The 17,502-nt window shown below is 44.9% G+C and overlaps 1 protein-coding gene across 13 annotated transcripts in view; it reads left to right on the top strand.

Moving 5' to 3' along the window:
• The window catches only part of SLC22A23 (solute carrier family 22 member 23), a 171,410-nt gene that overhangs the window by 69,354 nt on the left and 84,554 nt on the right, over nt 1-17,502 (top strand). For 2 of the 13 annotated variants that reach the window (XM_036446778.2, XM_036446777.2), the window contains one exon: nt 4,715-6,627. The exons of the other annotated variants lie outside the window; for them this stretch is intronic. In XM_036446778.2, the coding sequence (XP_036302671.1) occupies nt 4,715-4,799 (85 nt within the window). In that variant the 3' untranslated portion in view covers nt 4,800-6,627. Of the gene's footprint in view, nt 1-4,714; nt 6,628-17,502 lie in introns of those variants that run through there. 13 annotated transcript variants of the gene reach the window in all.

Here is a 17,502-nt window from a genome sequence, read left to right as displayed (position 1 = left end):
GATCAGTGAGAGGAAGCCTTGGTCACGCCTGTGCTTCAGGGGACCCTCCCAGTCTAGTGCAGACAAGGTCAGAGGGGGCTTGTGGCACCTTATAAGGTCACAGGCAAAACAGTATGGCTCTATTCCTGGCCAGTGTGCTCACTCATGGTTAGAGCATCAGCCTGTGCACCAAAGGGTCATGGGTTCTATTCCTAGTCAAGGGCATGTACCTGGGTTGCACATCCATTCCTCTGCCCAAGGGTGCATGCAGGAGGCAACTAATCAATGTGTCTTTCTCACATCGATGTTTCTCTCCCTCCCCCACATCCCCATCCCTCAGTTCTTTCTATTCTCAGGCAAGGGTTAAAATAATAATAATAACAATAGTAATAATAATAATGTGACTCTAGTCAAGGTGGAAAGGTAGCAAAATGCATCAGACTAGGACCAAAATGCACCTTGCCTGTCAGCATGTTGTATGTTCAGGCTATGTGGCAAAGCCAGGAATAAAATACTACAGCCTCTGAGTTGCAGGCTGGGATAGTCCCTCCCACTGTCTACAATCAGGGGTCTTCAAACTACGGCCCGCGGGCCACATGCGGCCCGCAGAGGAATCTGATCTGGCCCGCCAGGTTTTTTGGGCAGTGAGCGCAGCCGAGGTGTTACAGTAGGAATTAGTAGTTCATATAGTCCGGCCCTCCAGCTCTCTGAGGGACCGTGATCTGGCCCCCACTTTAAAAAGTTTGAGGACGCCTGGATCCTCCCCACCCCCTTTCTTCCCAGATTCACCTCCAACACCTGAGGCTTGAGCCTGGCTGGCTCTTGTGCGCAGAACTGGGAGTCGGTGCCTCCGCTCCATCAAGCATACTGAGTGTATTCTGGTAGAGAAAACACTGTCTCGTGTTTGTCAGATTGAGCAGAACAGCTTCTTCAGAGAGTTCTGGTACATGTGGAGGGATGACCTTGACAGGGTCATTTCCACGGCATCACAGACCAGGGAGAGCACTGTGCAGAGTGCTGCCCAGGCAGCAGCTGTGGGTCTGAGACATCTCGGTGTTTTCATTAATTAAGTTGGGAGTTATACCCACCTCACAGTATTATTGTGAGAAATGTGACTTGCTCCTTGTGGTAGCAAATTAGTTTGAAAGAAGCTGCTTAAGGGAGGTCGAGATGATGGGGATAAGAAAAAGGACAGGAAGAAACAGGCACCTGTGCTTACTGAGCTCTGGGCTCCTCCTTCCCTCCTCACAGTGACCCCGGACAGAGGTGCTATTTCTATCCCCCTCCCACAAGAAGGCCACCTGTCCGGGTTCGCTGGGCTGGTGATGGGACTAAGATTGAGACAATGTGTCTGGCTGGTGAGTTTCTGCCCTTCCCCTGACAGGGCTTCACGTGGCGTTGCTACCCATGCTTCCGGTTTGGCCACTGTCACATCGTGCTGAGGAGTGGTCCTGAAGCCCTCGCCACCAAGTGACTCGTTCAGCTCTGTTCTGCTTTCCTGCCATTGATCATGCCCAACCTGTGGTAGAATAGAAAAAAGCTGCCTCAGTGAAAGGTCCCTGAGAAGAAAATAAGGGAATAAAATTGCAGAGAGCCGAAACTTCACTGTGGTGCTGGCACTGGGGTCAGTGGCCAGGCAGGGTTGCTAAGTTAAGGTTCTGGTTTTACCTCCCAGTGATGTTGGGTTCCAGTGATGGCATTAAGACTCTTATGAAGGAGACACAGAAGTTGGTCTAGACCCGTGGTTGTCAAAGTGCGGCTCACGAGACACATGCAGCTCTTGGGCCCCTTGAGTGTGACTCTTCCACAAAATACCAGGGCCTGGGTGAGTCTATTTTGAAGAAATGGCATTAGAAGAAGTTGAAGTTTAAAAAATTTGGCTCTCAAAAGAATTTTCAATCGTTGTACTGTTGATATTTGGCTCTGTTGACTAATGAGTTTGCCGACCATTGGTCTAGACACATCAGCTATTTCTCTAAGGACAGAAAGTATCCAAGAGATCATGTCACATATGATGTGTATTTAAAACATTTCTTAAAACTCAACATAACAAAGTGTGGAAGTCGCCCTGGCTGGTTGCTCAGGGGTTAGTTCATTGGCCTGCACACCAAAGGGTGTCGGCTTTGATTCCCTACCAAGGACTGTACTTAAGTTACAGGTTCAATCCCTGACCTGCTGCAACCAATTGATGTGACTCTCTCATATCAATGTTTCTTTCTCCCTCCCTTTCTTCCACTCTCTCCTTCTAAAACAAACAAACAAACAAACAAACAAACAAAACAAAAATCAATGGGAAAAATATCTTGAGGTGAGGATTAACAACAACAAAAAAATGTGGAAGTCATTGTTGCCTTTTGCCACTCTTTCCCTTGAGATTGGGCAGTTCCATGTGTCTAGTTCTGGCCAATGAACCAAGAGCAGAAATGATGTTGTTTCTTCACGTGTAAGAGACCCTCTATGCTTCTGGAACACCAACCAGCAATGTTCAAGAGGGTGGCTGCTCTTTCAGCCTGCATCCCAAGTGACAGTGATGGAAGAGCCCCCCGCAAGCCTCAGGCGGCAGATCGTTTGAGCAGGAAATAAACTTGGATGTTTAAAGTTCTGAAATTGCCAAGAGTTGTTTGTTACTGCAGCGCAGCATAGCCCACGACTAATCCACAAACCCGCCGTAGTGTTCTGCTGGCAAACAGGCTATGTACTTTTTAAAAACAAATTTACAGGAGTTAGGACTGGCATGAAAGAACGTTAGTGTTGACTTTGGTGTATAGCGTTTTATGTAGAGTAACTAAGAAGTTTCAAAAATAGAGTCCAGTTCCATGGGACTTGATTGTACATATTGATAAATCTCCCAGAATGTCTGGTTTCCTGTTGTTAGGAAATGTTTGTTTCATTGGCAGGCCAGTGTTAGGGGACACAAATGTATATAAATACTAACTCTAAATCAGTTACTCCCTTGAATAGTCTTCTTATCAATGCCTTATGATTGTGGTTTAAAATAGTTCTTTGCAGGAATATTTTATTAACATCTTACCCAACTATATTAGGGGATAGGTTAGTGTAGATGTTGTATTCAAAAAACCATTTCTTTTTGCCCAAACTGACTCCTGTGTGTTTAAAACTTTGATCTAAACATTTCCCAAACCTGCTTAACTCATTGAGTTTGGGCAAACCATCCACCCCATTGGCCCTGTGTGTTCGCATGTTGTCCACATAACACACTGCTGCCCCTGAGCCTGCTCTCTGTCACCCTCTCTCCCCTTATCCCTCATCATGCGCTTTATATTTTTCTCTTTCTCTTGCTTGCACAAAGGCATACACACACACACACACACACACACACACTTTCTCTTCAGAGGTTTAAAGTGATCCTGTTCTGCCGAAATCGGTTTGGCTCAATGGATAGAACGTTGGCTTGGGGACTGAAGGGTCCCGGGTTCGATTCCGGTCAAAGGCATGTACCTTGGTTGCAGGCATTTCCCCAGTGGAGGGTGTGCAAGAGGCAGCTGATCGATGACTCTCTCTCATCGATGTTTCTAACTCTCTATCTCTCTCACTTCCTCTCTGTACAAAATCAATAAAATATATTTGAAAAATAAAGATAAAAAATAAAGTGATCCTGTTCTAAAATCTCTGACACGGGGTGGAAATGTCTGCACATTATTCTTCGCTAATGAACAAAATTGCAGGAACCCTTTGAAACTCTCCTGCTGGGACCTGAGGAAGGCTTGCTCAGTGGTCAGTAATCCGAGGCACCTGGCTGTGTGACCTCAGTGGAATTGCAGAAGTTTCTGTCTTAAGTACAAACTCCACGGGTTTAGGTTTTCAGCTTGTGTTCCAGGTGATAAGGAGCTGGGAGTTAGTGGGAGAAATTTAATATTGGGGGAAGGGAAAAAAAAAAAGTCAGCTTTCTAATTCCCACAAAGTATGTTTACCTTTCTCTTTCTCATAAGCTAAAATTTTCAAAACCAAGTGGAATTCAGTCTATCCTCTCCTCTCCCACCTCGTGCCCTGGTGCAATACCTTGAATTTGCTGCACATATTCTGACAGCTACCAATAGTGTGAGATAAAAATTTCATCCTTGACAGTGAGAAGTGCACCCTGAACATTCTCAGGGAGGATTTGGTGATATTTAAAGTTTATAAATGATCATTTAAAAGGTGGGCCTTTTCCTCGAGTTTCTGTCATCTAGTAAGTTGTAAGACTTTTGCCAAAAAAGAAAGAGCACATTTGGGGGGAGAAGATGCCTAAGCCCCTTTTGTAGAGGAGGAGGATGTTTTCAGTGTCTGCTCCAGCCTGTGCTCAGCAATGTGGAACTTGCCTGGCGGGCAGGCCAGGGAGAGGAGAGAGCCTGCAGGAGCCTCAGACTTCCGTGGTGGAGAACACCGGGCTGACGGGCAGGGGGGAAGGGCCCACCAGGCTGTCCTGTGAGACGGGCTTTGCTTGAGCTGCAGCTTAGCCCCCAGAACTCAGTTCAGCTCATCCTTCATGTTAAAATCTGATGCAGAGACAGGATAAAAGATGCAGCTAAGACAGGTGTCTGAACTCGAGTCAGAACTCAGACCTCCTGAACAGCAGTCTAATGCCCCCTCAAATAGTGAAAGGAGCTTGAAGTTGTCCAGGGATATTAAAAAAGGAAAGAAAATGATTGCTTTTTAAGGGCCATTAAAGCTTATTGTCTGCAGGTATAATAGCAATGATGGTCATTGTGTAAAACTTCTGTTTAAATGTCCCGAGTCTTGTAGGAGGAAGTGCTCATACACGCTGGGAGGACCACCCAGGTTCTCACCGCCTGTGCTTTGTGGACTTGTGGCCATGTTGACCTCTGGCCTCCCAGCATACCCGCCTGACAGATGTAGGCCCAGCAAGAGGGGCAAAGGATCCTAGGTCAGCTGAGCGGGAAGGACAAAGTCTCCGGGGCGTTGGCAACATGAATGTTACAGGAGGACTTGAGGACATGCAGGAATTAGTCACAAGTGGGTTAGGTATGTGCTGTTGCCAGTTTCCATGTAAACAGGTTCCGTAACGATGCTGCCCAGCCCTTCACACACCTCAGACATCCTGTGTGTGTCCTGGTCTGGGGTGGAGCCACTCACAGCAGTTGCCTAACAGCAGTGTCTTCAGTCGGGCAAAACTATGTGTGTCCTGTTCTTACTGGGGCCGCCAGGCCGTGGAGAGGACTTGATGTGCTCGAGAAGGAGCAGAGTCTCTGAGGGGAAGCAGAAGTGCCTGCTGCCAGGGCCACTGCCCTGCTGCCCTCAGATCCTGCGGGTGCGTCAGCAGTCTCCTGCCCAGTCCCTGCTTAGCCCCTCCCTTTGCCAGCACTTTTCTTGGGGCCTTGAGTACGGCACAGATGATCTGCAGCCGCTGCTGAGTGGCGTTCACCGCAGCCCACTTTCAGAAACGTAACAGTCTCACCTCTTGGTTCCCATGTGGCTGCCCTGGAGGGGACAGCACCCAAGCCAGGAGAGGTGGTGCCAGCCCTCCTGCTGCCTACAGACTGCAGAGAGAGGGTGCCCACGCTCAGTCTCCGCACTGCAGGCCCAGGAGGGCATGAGGCCTGGGGAGGAGAGATCTGAGCAACTGAGGGCTCTTCCCTGTTATCCCTGTTGTTCTCCTACCTGTGTTCCCACCTCTTGACTCTACACCAGCCCTTTCTGCATGCCTTCCCTGTCCCCTTCCTTCCACCTCAATGTCTTAGTCCTCTGTCCACCATCTGCATTTCTAAATTCTACCAGTTTCTCATTGGACCAACTCAGAAGGCCCTGTCTCTTTTTTGTTTGAAAATGTAGAATGCATCACATTTTTGTGTGCCATAAATCTCTGCATCCCTCCAACTTTAGCACACGTGCTGCCCAGGTGAGCACAAAGGCCCTTTTTCTTTACGGATCTTCCCACTCCCCAACCCCAAGCTAGGGGCCAGCCTCACTCTAGGAATCCCTGCAAGACTTTTCTTTCACCTTTCTTATGATCTATGTCGTCTCTCTCTCCAGCTGGCCTACAAGGTTAATATTTGTCCAAATAACCCAACACAGAAATTGGTTTTTGTCCAAAATAACCCAACACAGTGTTGTATGGTGAGCTGTGCCAGAACAGTATTCAACAGACTCCATAAGGTAGATGAATGAATTAGGCATTGGCATGGGGTGGCTGGAAGTAATTGGAAATTTAGCAGAAGGCAAGAAAGACATGAGCTTTGAGAGATGGGAGTCTTCCTGTGAAAAGGAGGGCTGCAAACGGGAGGTATTTAGTGACCAGGAGATGAGAAGGTACATTCAATAGAAGGAGATGCATGGCAACTGAAGTGGGACTTACATGACATGAGCAGAGGGCGGTGGAAGGAGTGGTGGGAGGTGTGGCGTTGGTAGAGGCTCCAACCTGGCTCAGAAAGTTGCTTTAAGAGGAGAGCAGTGGGAGCATTCATTTTACACTGAGATTTGGTGTTGGCTTCACTTGATCAAGGCACAGCAATGGTTAAATGAGGAGAGGAGAGGTGGTGGCTGGGTGTCCAGTCTTTGGTCTGGCTTCACACTAGCGGATGCCACTCGGGAATGATTGCACAATAATGGTTGTGTTCTGAAGCCAGCATTGGTATTTACTGCTTTGCTCTTGCTGGCATGGTTGCTTAATAAAATCTTTATTACCCCAAATGCAATTATTTTTCCAAAGAAATATATATGGCTATAAAATACTCAAAGATGAAATATGGAAGAGGCTTCCAAATGCTATAGAAATGGAATTGAAAGACACACAGCATCAAATGAATGTCTATTAAATTCCCAGTTACCAACTGCCTATAAGACAAATGTAAGTAAATAGACTAGTCATGTGTTCTTCTCTAAGAGGAATATTTTGATAAAAATAAAGAGTTGGTAGGCATTTATAACTGGGTCACTCCTTTCTACCCGGGTAAATCAGAAATGGTCTTTGCGAGCGGTGACCTAGAGTATGTGTACAAGAAGAGAGAATTAACTGGAAGGGGGCAGTTGCAGAATTGCTTATCCTGTCATGTTTAAGAGCAGCAGTGTGTATTCAATACAGATATGCACATTAGGAGCTTTAAGTCCCATCCCTGGAGACAGACACTATAGAAACAGTGGCAAGTTACATATCCTGGAAACAGATTGTGCAGTAGGACTGAGCAGTTTGTCCTTGGAACTCCCATCTCTGCCCACAGTCATGGCCTTGGCACTAGCCCACCAGTCCATGCTGATCCCTGGGCAGAAAAGCTCACAGTGGTGCCCACCGCTGTGGTAAGTGAATGGTTTAGATGGCTGAATAACTGTGCTCAATGTGAGGAAAAGCAATTAGCTTCCTGAGGGCCAGCAGCTGATATTCTTTTCCAAAACACAGAATGTGCTCAGATATAATCATGAACGTTCAACCACAGTTGTATAAGCAATATTTTGAAAGGGGTAGTTTGTTTTGAAGCTGGGAGTACTAAAAATGCTAAATGATGAATAAGGGCAGATAAAGCAACTACCAGCTAAGTCATTTTCTCTTGGGCTTGCTTTTAATTTTTCTCTGCCTTTTTTTTTTTTTTCTTGTAGCTTGTTATCATTTAAAATCTCACTTCTTATAGCTATTAAGATTGTTTTTGCCATTAAACATATTTATGTGTGAAATAAATAATGTATTTGAATTTTTCTTTTTTTAATAATTAAAATATGTTTTATACTGTCATATTGCAGTGTTTAGAACAGAATTCAGAAATCTAATTAAAGTCATAAAATATAGAAAGATACCATAACAAAAATTATTTCTAATCCTTAAAAAAATGGCTGTAAAATACATTTTAACCAGTACATAGTGGTCTGTTTACTAAAAATATATAAATAAAATCAGGAATTTTTTGTATATACTCCATTATTACTAAAATTAGTGGTTTAGGAATAAATCCAGAGCACCTGTTTAACAAAAAATTATGTCAACAGTACATTTTTGATGGCTATCCTCTTCCATTGGATTTTGCTCATTTAACTCTTAGAAGTCAACCTTATTTTAGGTTTGCCTCACAGTGCTCCATCTTCAAGGAAATTCCCCTTCTTTGCAATACCTTTGTGACCCTGAGTATATTAAGTTCTGTTTGAGCTCGAGGTTTGCATTTATAAGACAGGGAAAGCAAGCATGCCTGCAGAGTAATATGGCTTTCTAGCACATTGCAAGTGCTCAATGAACCTGTATTAGCAATTACAATGTGGTATTACAAATACAATGAACTTGTTATATGTGTTAATCAGAGTAACAGATCCTCACTGCTGTAACACAATCCCAATCCCGGTAGCTCAATGATAGTTTATTTAACATTCATGCATTGATCTGATGCTAGCCAGTTTTCCTGGACAGGTTGCTACCAGTTAAGAATGACTCGGTGACTCAGAAATCTCCAGTCTTTTGATACTGCCATCTTTATAATCTTGCCTCCCCTGTCACTACAGGAAGGGGTGAGATGGCAAATGATTGAACAGGAATTTTAATAACCAGACCCCAATGTGGCATACTTCCCTCTACATCCCATTGGCTAGTACTCAGTCAAATGGAATGCCAACAGCCTGTAAAAAGTGCTAGTTAATGTCTTCTTCCTTTATGTCCAAGAAGAAATGGGATTGTAGAACACCTAATCATTCCTTATCACACTCTTTGTTCCAGTTATCATTGCTGTGAAACAAATTACCCTAGATTTACTAGCATAAAACAACCACCAATTTCTTTTATTTTGTTGAGTTTATCGGGGTGACATTGGTTAATAAAATTCTATAGGTTTCTGGTATACAATCAATGCCATCATCTGTGTATTGTATTGTGTGTTCACCACCCTCAGTCTAGTCTCCTTCCATCACCATTTATCCCCCTTCACCTTCTTCTACCGCCCCCTCTCCCTTTTCCCTCTGTAAATCATCATGCTTTTGGCTGTGTTCACCCAGCTCCATAATCCCCTCTGACAACTGTCGACTAGTCTCTGTCTATGAGTCTGTTTCTATTTTGTTTGTTAGTTGATTTTGATCATTAGACTCCACTAGAGTGAAATCATATGGTACTTGTCTTTCTCTGGCTTATTTCACTTAGCATAATGCTGTTGCAAAGGGTCTACTTCTTGCTCCCATCATGCTCACCATTATTCTCTCAGCTTTCTGAACTCACTCTTCAGCCACCTGCCACTGTTAATTAGTTACTGCATTCCATTCTCTTTTTAGAATGGTTCTTAAAATCCACAGTCACCATTCTAGATCCAAGCCACACCTATTAGACTCATAAAAGGTTAAAGTGGGGAAAATGTCGGAGATTGTCAGCTGCCACCTCTCAGCTCAGAAAGGATACGTCCAAGATCTTACTCATTATGGAGGCAAATCCAGCACTGAAACACCCCCAGTCATGCACTCTTACTGAGAATCGTGTTGATTGTTGTCCTGTTGAGACTCTTGGAGCAGTTTCTGAATTCCTTGCCATGCTCCAAGGCTCTGGCCCATTAAGTCATTTCTCTGTTGTGCCCCCAGATAAATCTTACCAAATCATCACTTTTGTCACTGTCACTTTCTTGCTTGCTGGCTACCCATTGCTTATAACTCTTGCTTTTCATTTAATCTTAATTTGATTTCACCCAATTTTACCAAGGCAACCCTTTATTCCAGCCAGTCTTTCCTTGGTCCTGTCAACTTATCATGGTCATTGTTGAGTTCACCTCTTTGCTCATATTGTTATTGCCATGCAGAGTACCTATCTGGAACTTACCTTTGAGATCCTCCTTAATGTCACGTGTTCCCTGAGACCTGCCATCACAATTCTAGACTGTGCTGAACTCCTACTGCTGGTCATTATTCTCTATCCATTTGCATCTGAATGCTTACTTATCTATAAAATGTGAGCCATGGAGGCAACCCAAAGATACACTGGCCACAAACCTCGCCAAACAGAATCTGGCACAGGCATCAAAACATGCCCCAAATATTCTGATGTTATGTAGAATGTAATAAATACTATACTTTTTAAATATGTAGGTTCAGTTGGGCCTGTTTATATTAGTTAGGAGTTATCTCTGTGTCCAGAGAGAGAGAGACAGTATGGTGTACCAGTTAAGAACTTGGATTCTGAAGCCAGAGGATATGTTGCTAATAACTAGCAATATGGCCTGGGTCAGTACTTAATCTTTTTGTGCTCAACTTCCTCATCTATAAAGATGGAGACAATACAATTGCCTATCTCCTAGGGTTGCTATGAGGAGGATTAATTGAGTTAATACAGGAAGTACTTGAAGAGTTCCTGGCACATAGTAAGTACCAGATACACATTCGCTATTATTGCCTCCATCATCATCACCATCATCACCACCACCATTATCATCACCATCATAATCATCATCACCATCATCTTCATCATCACCAATATCATTATCAACATCATCAACATCATCACCACCATCTCCATTGTTGTCTCTTATACTTGACTGCAAATTTCTGAAGAACAGAAATCACAAGGTTACTATCTCCTGAGCATGTGTCCTCATTTGAATGAAACAATAGATAATCTGAAGCCTGGCTTCTCCCAGGATCTATATAGCAAGCACCTCCATCTCTCCCCTAGGCCTTCCTGTGCTGGCACAGCACTGACTCAGAAAGACAGTATCCCAAATGGTTTGGCTGGGTCTGGCTCTGTCAGCAATCCCCAAGACCACCTCCAGGATCAATGATTCACTGGAGGACACAGGACTCCGCACCTCAGCATCTAGTCTGGCTGTAATTTATTATTGCAAGAGGACACACAGCAAAATCAGCAAAGGCAGAAAATGCTCGAGCCAAAATCCGGAGGAAAACAGGCTGGGTTTCTCACAGTCCTCTCCCTGTGGAGTCCCACAGGATGCACTTCGGTCCCCAGCAATGAGTCATGACAACATGTGTGAAGTGCTGTCTGCCAGGGAAGCCCATTAGAGACCCAGTGCCCAGGGTTTTTACTGGAGGCTGGTCTCATATACACCCTCTGCCTAGCACATCCCAACTTCACACCCTCCAAGGGAAAGCAGGTGCTCAGCATACAGCACATTGTTTGTCTAAACCACGTTGTCAGGGAACGGAGGAACAACTCCTGAAACCCAGACGCCATCCAAAGGCCAGCTTGCAAGGAGGCCTTGCTGAGGAGTGCTGGCAGTGACAGGCCATGGTGCTGATTCCTTTCTGCACAGGACACAGCCTGAAGTTACATGTTCAGCAAGCTTTTGACCAATTGGAATTTTACAGGAGAAAAAGAAATCCCATTCCTCAGCATATTTTAAGCACTTCATAAGTATTTGGTGACAAAATAATGAGGAAAAGAGAGATTTGAGGCCAAAATTTTGAGAGGAAAAACAAATCAGAATTTGAAAGAGTTTTGGCCTAAATTCTCCTGTAATTCCTATATTCAAAGGCTTGCATTTAACACCTGTGTTGTACTTACAGCTCTCTGACTGACACAGTTTGAAGTGTGTTCTGAGCCAAGCCAACAGGTTGAAGTGTGAGCAACCCTGTGCAGTGAGGATGGTGGACTCAGAGGAGCATGGTTCCCTAGGAGACAGAGCCAACGGGTGGCCACTGGCCTTTGGACTCCATAAAGAAAACAGAGGCTTCTCAAGGATAAGAAACCTCTTCCTGACCTCCTCTTCCTGTCCAGTCCCATTCGCATTACATACTCTCAGCATCTGCTCCCATCCTTCCCTGGTCTGGAAGGACTCCCTAGACAGTGCTAAGAGGAAGCTTCATGCTGGATGTTAGTGCATCTTGCCATTCTTACTCTGCGCTTTAAAATCTCTGTTTCCTATTACCTCTTTCTGTATTCATGCCCTACTTTGGAACGCCAGAGGGGTGATTGACTGGTGTATTTCCTCGCATACTGAGGAGGAGGTTCATTTGTGACAGACTTCCTGGACCTTGATGTTTCATACTTCAAGTTCCGTTTCTGCCTTCCAGGCGTCCACGTTTTTAAGGCAGAGCACGGTGGACTCTGGACAAAGTTGCCCATGTTTAAAATCCCCGCATTGGCTCCTGCTAATGTGGCTCAGTTGGTTGGAATGCTGTTCTCTACCAAAGGCACATACCCAGGTTGCGGGTTCAACCCCCTGGTCCGGGCACATACAGGAGGTGGCTGATCAAGGTTTCTCTCTCACTCTTCCTCTTCTTCTAAAACATGTCTTTGGGTAAGGAATAAAAAGTAAATCCCAGCACTGACACTTCTAGCTGTTAAATGTGGACTAAAAACTGTTTCTCAAAATAGGGACAATAGTACCTCCCTAGGTACTAGGTAGTACCTGTCCTAGGACAGTTGTGGACTGAAAGGAGAAAGTGAATTTCATTGGCTCTAAAACACACCCCAAGACCCACACACTCACACATTCACATTTGTGAATCAGGATACATCTTACATCAAGGTTGTGTCAGGTTAGCTGGCAGCTCTTTCTTTCTTGGTAGCACATTCAGCAATGGTGCATCTTAAAATCAATAGCATAAGAGATTAGATAAAATGCTGTAACAAGCATGTAGCACTGAACACAACTTATTTGTAGGAAACAAATACTCTTGTAGGTTAGTTGTTATTGTAATTGTCATTATCAATGTCATTATCAATATCAAATAGGATGTCCCTCCAGGAAGGAGATCAGCTAACAGTCACAGAGTTTTCTCTGTTTAGATATCGAATTCTTAGAACATAAGACAGAGGTTCTCATCCCCATTTTATAGATAAGAAAGCGAGTCTTAAGAGTAGTGAAACGTCAAAAGAAGATTCTATGTTGTGTCGCGTGAAAATTGTAAGAACTTTGAGTTTCAGCACCCATCAATCAGTAAAGGTTTGTTGGAACACAGCCCTGCTCAGATGTCACATAGAGCCTCCGGTGGCTTCGCCTACAGTGCCAGGGCCGAGTCCTTGCAGCAGAAACCACGTGGCCCACAACACCTACAATATTTGCCATGTGGCTTTTCACGGGGAGAGTTTGCAAACTCCTGGTCTTGCTCTGGGCACTTGGGCACTTGGGCACGTGTCCTTGGAGGAAAGAGGGTATCTTGTTCCTCTTTTCACCTTCCACACTTGATAGACACTTAATATGTGTTTGCTAAATTGAATTTCTGTTATCACTCCTGAGTCTAAAGTAAATCTCAAGTTGTCCTGGTACCATCGCACCAGGTAAACAGCAAAATGAAATGATCATTTGCTCAAGGACAGGGAAGCCAGTTATACAGACTCTCCAAGACTCCTTTTCACATAAGTTCACCTTTGTGATGCAATGTCTCTTAGAATAAATAAAATAAAGCAACTTCCAAAGGCTGTTTCTGGGAGCAGCTGAGTGGGCAAATGAGTCTCTGGTAGGAGATGTTTTTGGGAAATTGAACATTTGGTTTCCTGCTTGTTGGCCCCTTAAAAGGGCAGCCGTGCCCCTGGAGAGCCACATGCGGACGGCAGGGGCTTCTGCTGCCAGGATCCTTCCGCAGTATGCAGAGGAATAAGGTCATGATGTCCTGGCTTTGAAGGCCCTGTTGGTTTCAAGAGATCAATCAAGTTATTAAAACTAAGCCAGAATCGATGTTTCCAAGATAGGCACGTGCAGGCACATCAAGGTTGCTGGGAGAGTTTGCTCAATGTGGAGTTGGAGCCAGCTATCGGGCACGTGGGCCCCTGTCAGGTGAGAGGTTCTGAGAGGAGCTGGAGCTCCACTCCCTCAGCCCTCACAAGAGAGGTGGCGTGGGGCACCCCAGGAGCAGCCCGGACAAATACAGCCCTCTCGCCCACCTAGAGACAGCTTCCTCTTAAAAAAGAAAAAAAAAGTATATATTTATTGATTTCAGAGAGGAAGGGAGAGGAGAGAGAAACAGCAATGTTGAGAGGGAATCATTGATTGTCTGCCTCCTGCACACCCCACTGGGGATTGAGCTTGCAACCAGGGCATGTGCCCTGACCTGGAATTAAACTATGACCTCCTGGTTCATAGGTCAGCGCTCACCCATTGAGCCACTCAGGTTGGGCGAGACAGCTTCCTCTTAAACTCAGAGGTCCCATGGGAGAGAGCACTGTTCTTTACACATGTGGGGAGAAAGCTTCATGCAAAGTCAGAACTAAGAGCCAAGACCACTTCCCTGAGAAGTCAGCATACACCCTCTCTGCCCTATCAGACTCATGGGCCAGCTCAGGATTCTTCAAAATGTTAAATTGTTTTATTAAGTAACTAGAGGCCCAGTGCACCAAATTCATGCACTGGGAGGGGAGGGTCCCTCAGCCTGGCCTGAGCGCTCTTGCAGTCTGAGACCCCTTAGGCAATATCAGACATCCCTCTCACAGTCCAGGACCCCTCGCTCCTTACCACCAGCCTGCAGCGGAGGCAGAAGAGGCTCCCACCACCACCGCTGTGCTTGCCAGCCATGAGCCCTGCTTATGGCTGAGTGGGACTCCCCCTGTGGGAGCGCACTGACCACCAGGGGGCAGCTTCTGCATTGAGTGTCTGCCCTCTGATGGTCAGTGTGCATCATAGTGACCGGTCATTCCACTGTTTGGTCAATTTGCATATTAGGGTTTTATTATATAAGATTTCTTTTAAGTCATTTCCCCGAAAAGCCTAATTTTGTAGATTTTTTTTTCTTTTTGTATTACTATATGTAGCTAACTACCTTTAGTTTTGTAAGGAAAATCAAGCCTATCTGGTTTTACTTGGTGGTTAGAGTGTAAGCCCTCAGACTGAAGGGTTTCAGGTTCAATTTCAGTCAAGGACACATACCTCAGATGCAGGTTCGATCCCTGGCCCTGATGTCTCTTTCACATCCATGTTTTTCTCTCTCTCCATCCTCTTCCTCCCTTCCACTCTCTAAAAAATCAATAGAAAAAAAGTATCTTTGGGTAAGGATTAAAAAAAAAAAGAAGAAAATCAATTTCAGGGTGGGTGGTTGGGGAATCCCCAACGAAGGTATCTTTAAGAAATGGAAGCATATACCATATTTCATAAAGTGAAGTGCAGGGGCATACACTGTAGTCCAGTCTCTTAACAGTCATCCTGATAAAATTGGGTTTGTCTTCTTTCTTCCAAAAGGAAAGTATGATGTTCAACAAATATTAATGGTGATTACAATGTACTGCATTTTTCTTTTTGCTCCTGAATGTGGAAGTGCTCCTATATGTAAAAGAAATATTCACAAGAAAAAAAAGATATGCTTAAAATATATTAAAAACCATTTCTAATATCGAAATGAAATTGTTTCAACACACATTTAAGTATGAAGCATTTCAATAGCTTTGTGTTGACGTACTTGTGTGGACTAGTCTGGACCCCTCAGGAATCTGGCTTCTAATTGAGAACCTAAGCATATATTTATACCATTATCTCTAAAAAGCAAGTTACACATGAACTTTTGGAAAACATTTGTGAGACGGATATTTCCTTAAGCATGGGGTTAGAGGAAAATTACAGGGAGGTAGTGGTGATTTTTAAAATGCTAGGGTTACAGTCCTTTTTTTTCTTTTCTTTTCTTTTTTTTTTTTTTTTTTTGTCCTTTTATTTTTAACCAGGGATCCTGCCTGCAAGATGGGACACAAGGATTCATGTGGTTTTATCAGCTCCTCATCTGTCTTTAGAAGACATGCTTGAAGGAGACAGGAGGGATCATCAGCCAAGCTAAAATATCCATGCAAATATTAAGAAGGAAGAAATACTTTCTTAAAAAACACAAACGCCATACTTTAAGAGACAGACATAATTGGGATAAAAGCAGAGCCATCTCTGGGGAAGAGCATGGAGTGGTAACTAGTTCCTCACTCTGAGCAGTTGGCGCATCAGCAGGTGGATCCCAGAGGGGCAGCCAGGACTTCTGTGCCGTATCCACACTTTTCTCAGTGGGTTTACTAGAAGTGGGAGCTGGTGTGCAGCCTAAACAAGCTGCTTGTGAAGCCTGCCTTGGACAGCGCAGGCCTGGGAACTGGACCCGTTGCCTGCCCTGCAGGCAACTTCCTCTTCCGCTTGGTGTTTCTGCCATTCTTACCCTTTCCTGACTATATTATCCGTGCCCCCCACCCCTTCCACAACTAAAGGTTCGCCAGTTTATTGGAATCTTTTTGTGTGTAATTTACTTCATTGGAGGATTTGTTTTAATTTCCCTGAAATTTTACAGTTTAAATTGTCCATCCTTTACTTTCTCCAGCTTTAATTGCTCTGACCCACTTTCTTTTGAAATCTTGCCAATTAGACAGACATGAAAGCGCCTTTTAAAACAGTGCTTTTGAGTCTTCTGAATCATTTTGGGAGAGAGACCACCCTCTGAAAGTGTGATGAAATCTATGGGTCCTTCCCCTGGAAGAATGCATATCTGACACACACACACACACACACACACACACACACACACACACAGCTTCGCATAAAACCACAGAAAGTTCATGGCTGTTCACAGACACATCTTTAGGCCCCAGGCTAAAATCTGCATAGCTCTGGTTGGGCACAAGGGGAAGTGCCCTGCAGGAGGGGGGACATGGACGGTGCCCGGGCCAGAGTGGGAAGCATATTTCCAAGATGTGTGTGCTTTCAAGTGCTTTGTCATAGGAACCAAGGGTTGAAATTTTGCTTAAAATCTATTTCCAGAAAAGACTTGTCCAAAACAGTGGGAAGTGGTTGTGTCCCCAGAAAGCCTCCCACTTTTGCTCTTCACCCTCAGTCACCTTGACCTGCTGGAGCCCGGTGGTGGGCTTTCCACGAGACGGGCTTTGGGCTGCTGGTGAAGATGCAGAGAGCCAGATATCTCTGCAAGAAGTTGACACAGCACAGTAGGACTTAGCTTTCAAGAAAACACGCCCTAGCTCAGTGAGAGATATGGGAACCAGTATCCGGGTTCTGCCCTGTTCCAAGCAGAGGGAACAGAAATTGCTTATTTGAGTCCCAATCAAGGTCATTGGGTACACCCAGTGACAGCATCTATTCCCTTTTCATCTCATGTGACTAATCTTTAAGTGCTGACAAATAGCCAGGAACCACTAGCAAACCTCACCTAGGATCCAGTCTGTGCCTTTCCACTGCCACCACTAGCTGTGACTCTGGGTAAGCTGACTCACCTCACTGCCACCACTAGCTGTGACTCTGGGTAAGCTGACTCACCTCCCTAAGCCCCCGTCTGCTCATCTATGTGACGGGAATGCTAATGTTTTCTCCTTGGGGCGTGCTTAGCCCATGTTGGACAGTTGTTTGGTGAATGCCTAGCTCCTTGTCCACACTCTCCCAAGGCCCAGAAGAGTCACTACTGGCACAGTGGCCATAGCCCATACTGTCTTCTGGAAGAATCTGGGAGTGAGATGACCACAGAATGATCTGCAGACCCTGTCAAGGCCAGGTCCTGAGGCCACGAGAGAATGGCCCTGTGGGTACCGATCAGGCCTGGCTCACTAATGCCTGAGTGATGGTGTGTAGAGAAATATATATTTTAAATGCAGATCAAAGGATGAATATCCAGTTAACTGCAGCATGACTCCTTATCCTGCCTCGGAGGTGTGGTGTCTGAACTGCCTTAGAAATGCACTCTGTGTTTCTGAAGCCTGTA

This window comes from Pipistrellus kuhlii, unplaced genomic scaffold (assembly GCF_014108245.1).
Source record: "Pipistrellus kuhlii isolate mPipKuh1 unplaced genomic scaffold, mPipKuh1.p scaffold_m20_p_2, whole genome shotgun sequence".
In the NCBI taxonomy this organism is placed as follows: Eukaryota; Metazoa; Chordata; class Mammalia; order Chiroptera; family Vespertilionidae; genus Pipistrellus; species Pipistrellus kuhlii.
This window is presented reverse-complemented; position numbering and strand designations above follow the sequence as displayed.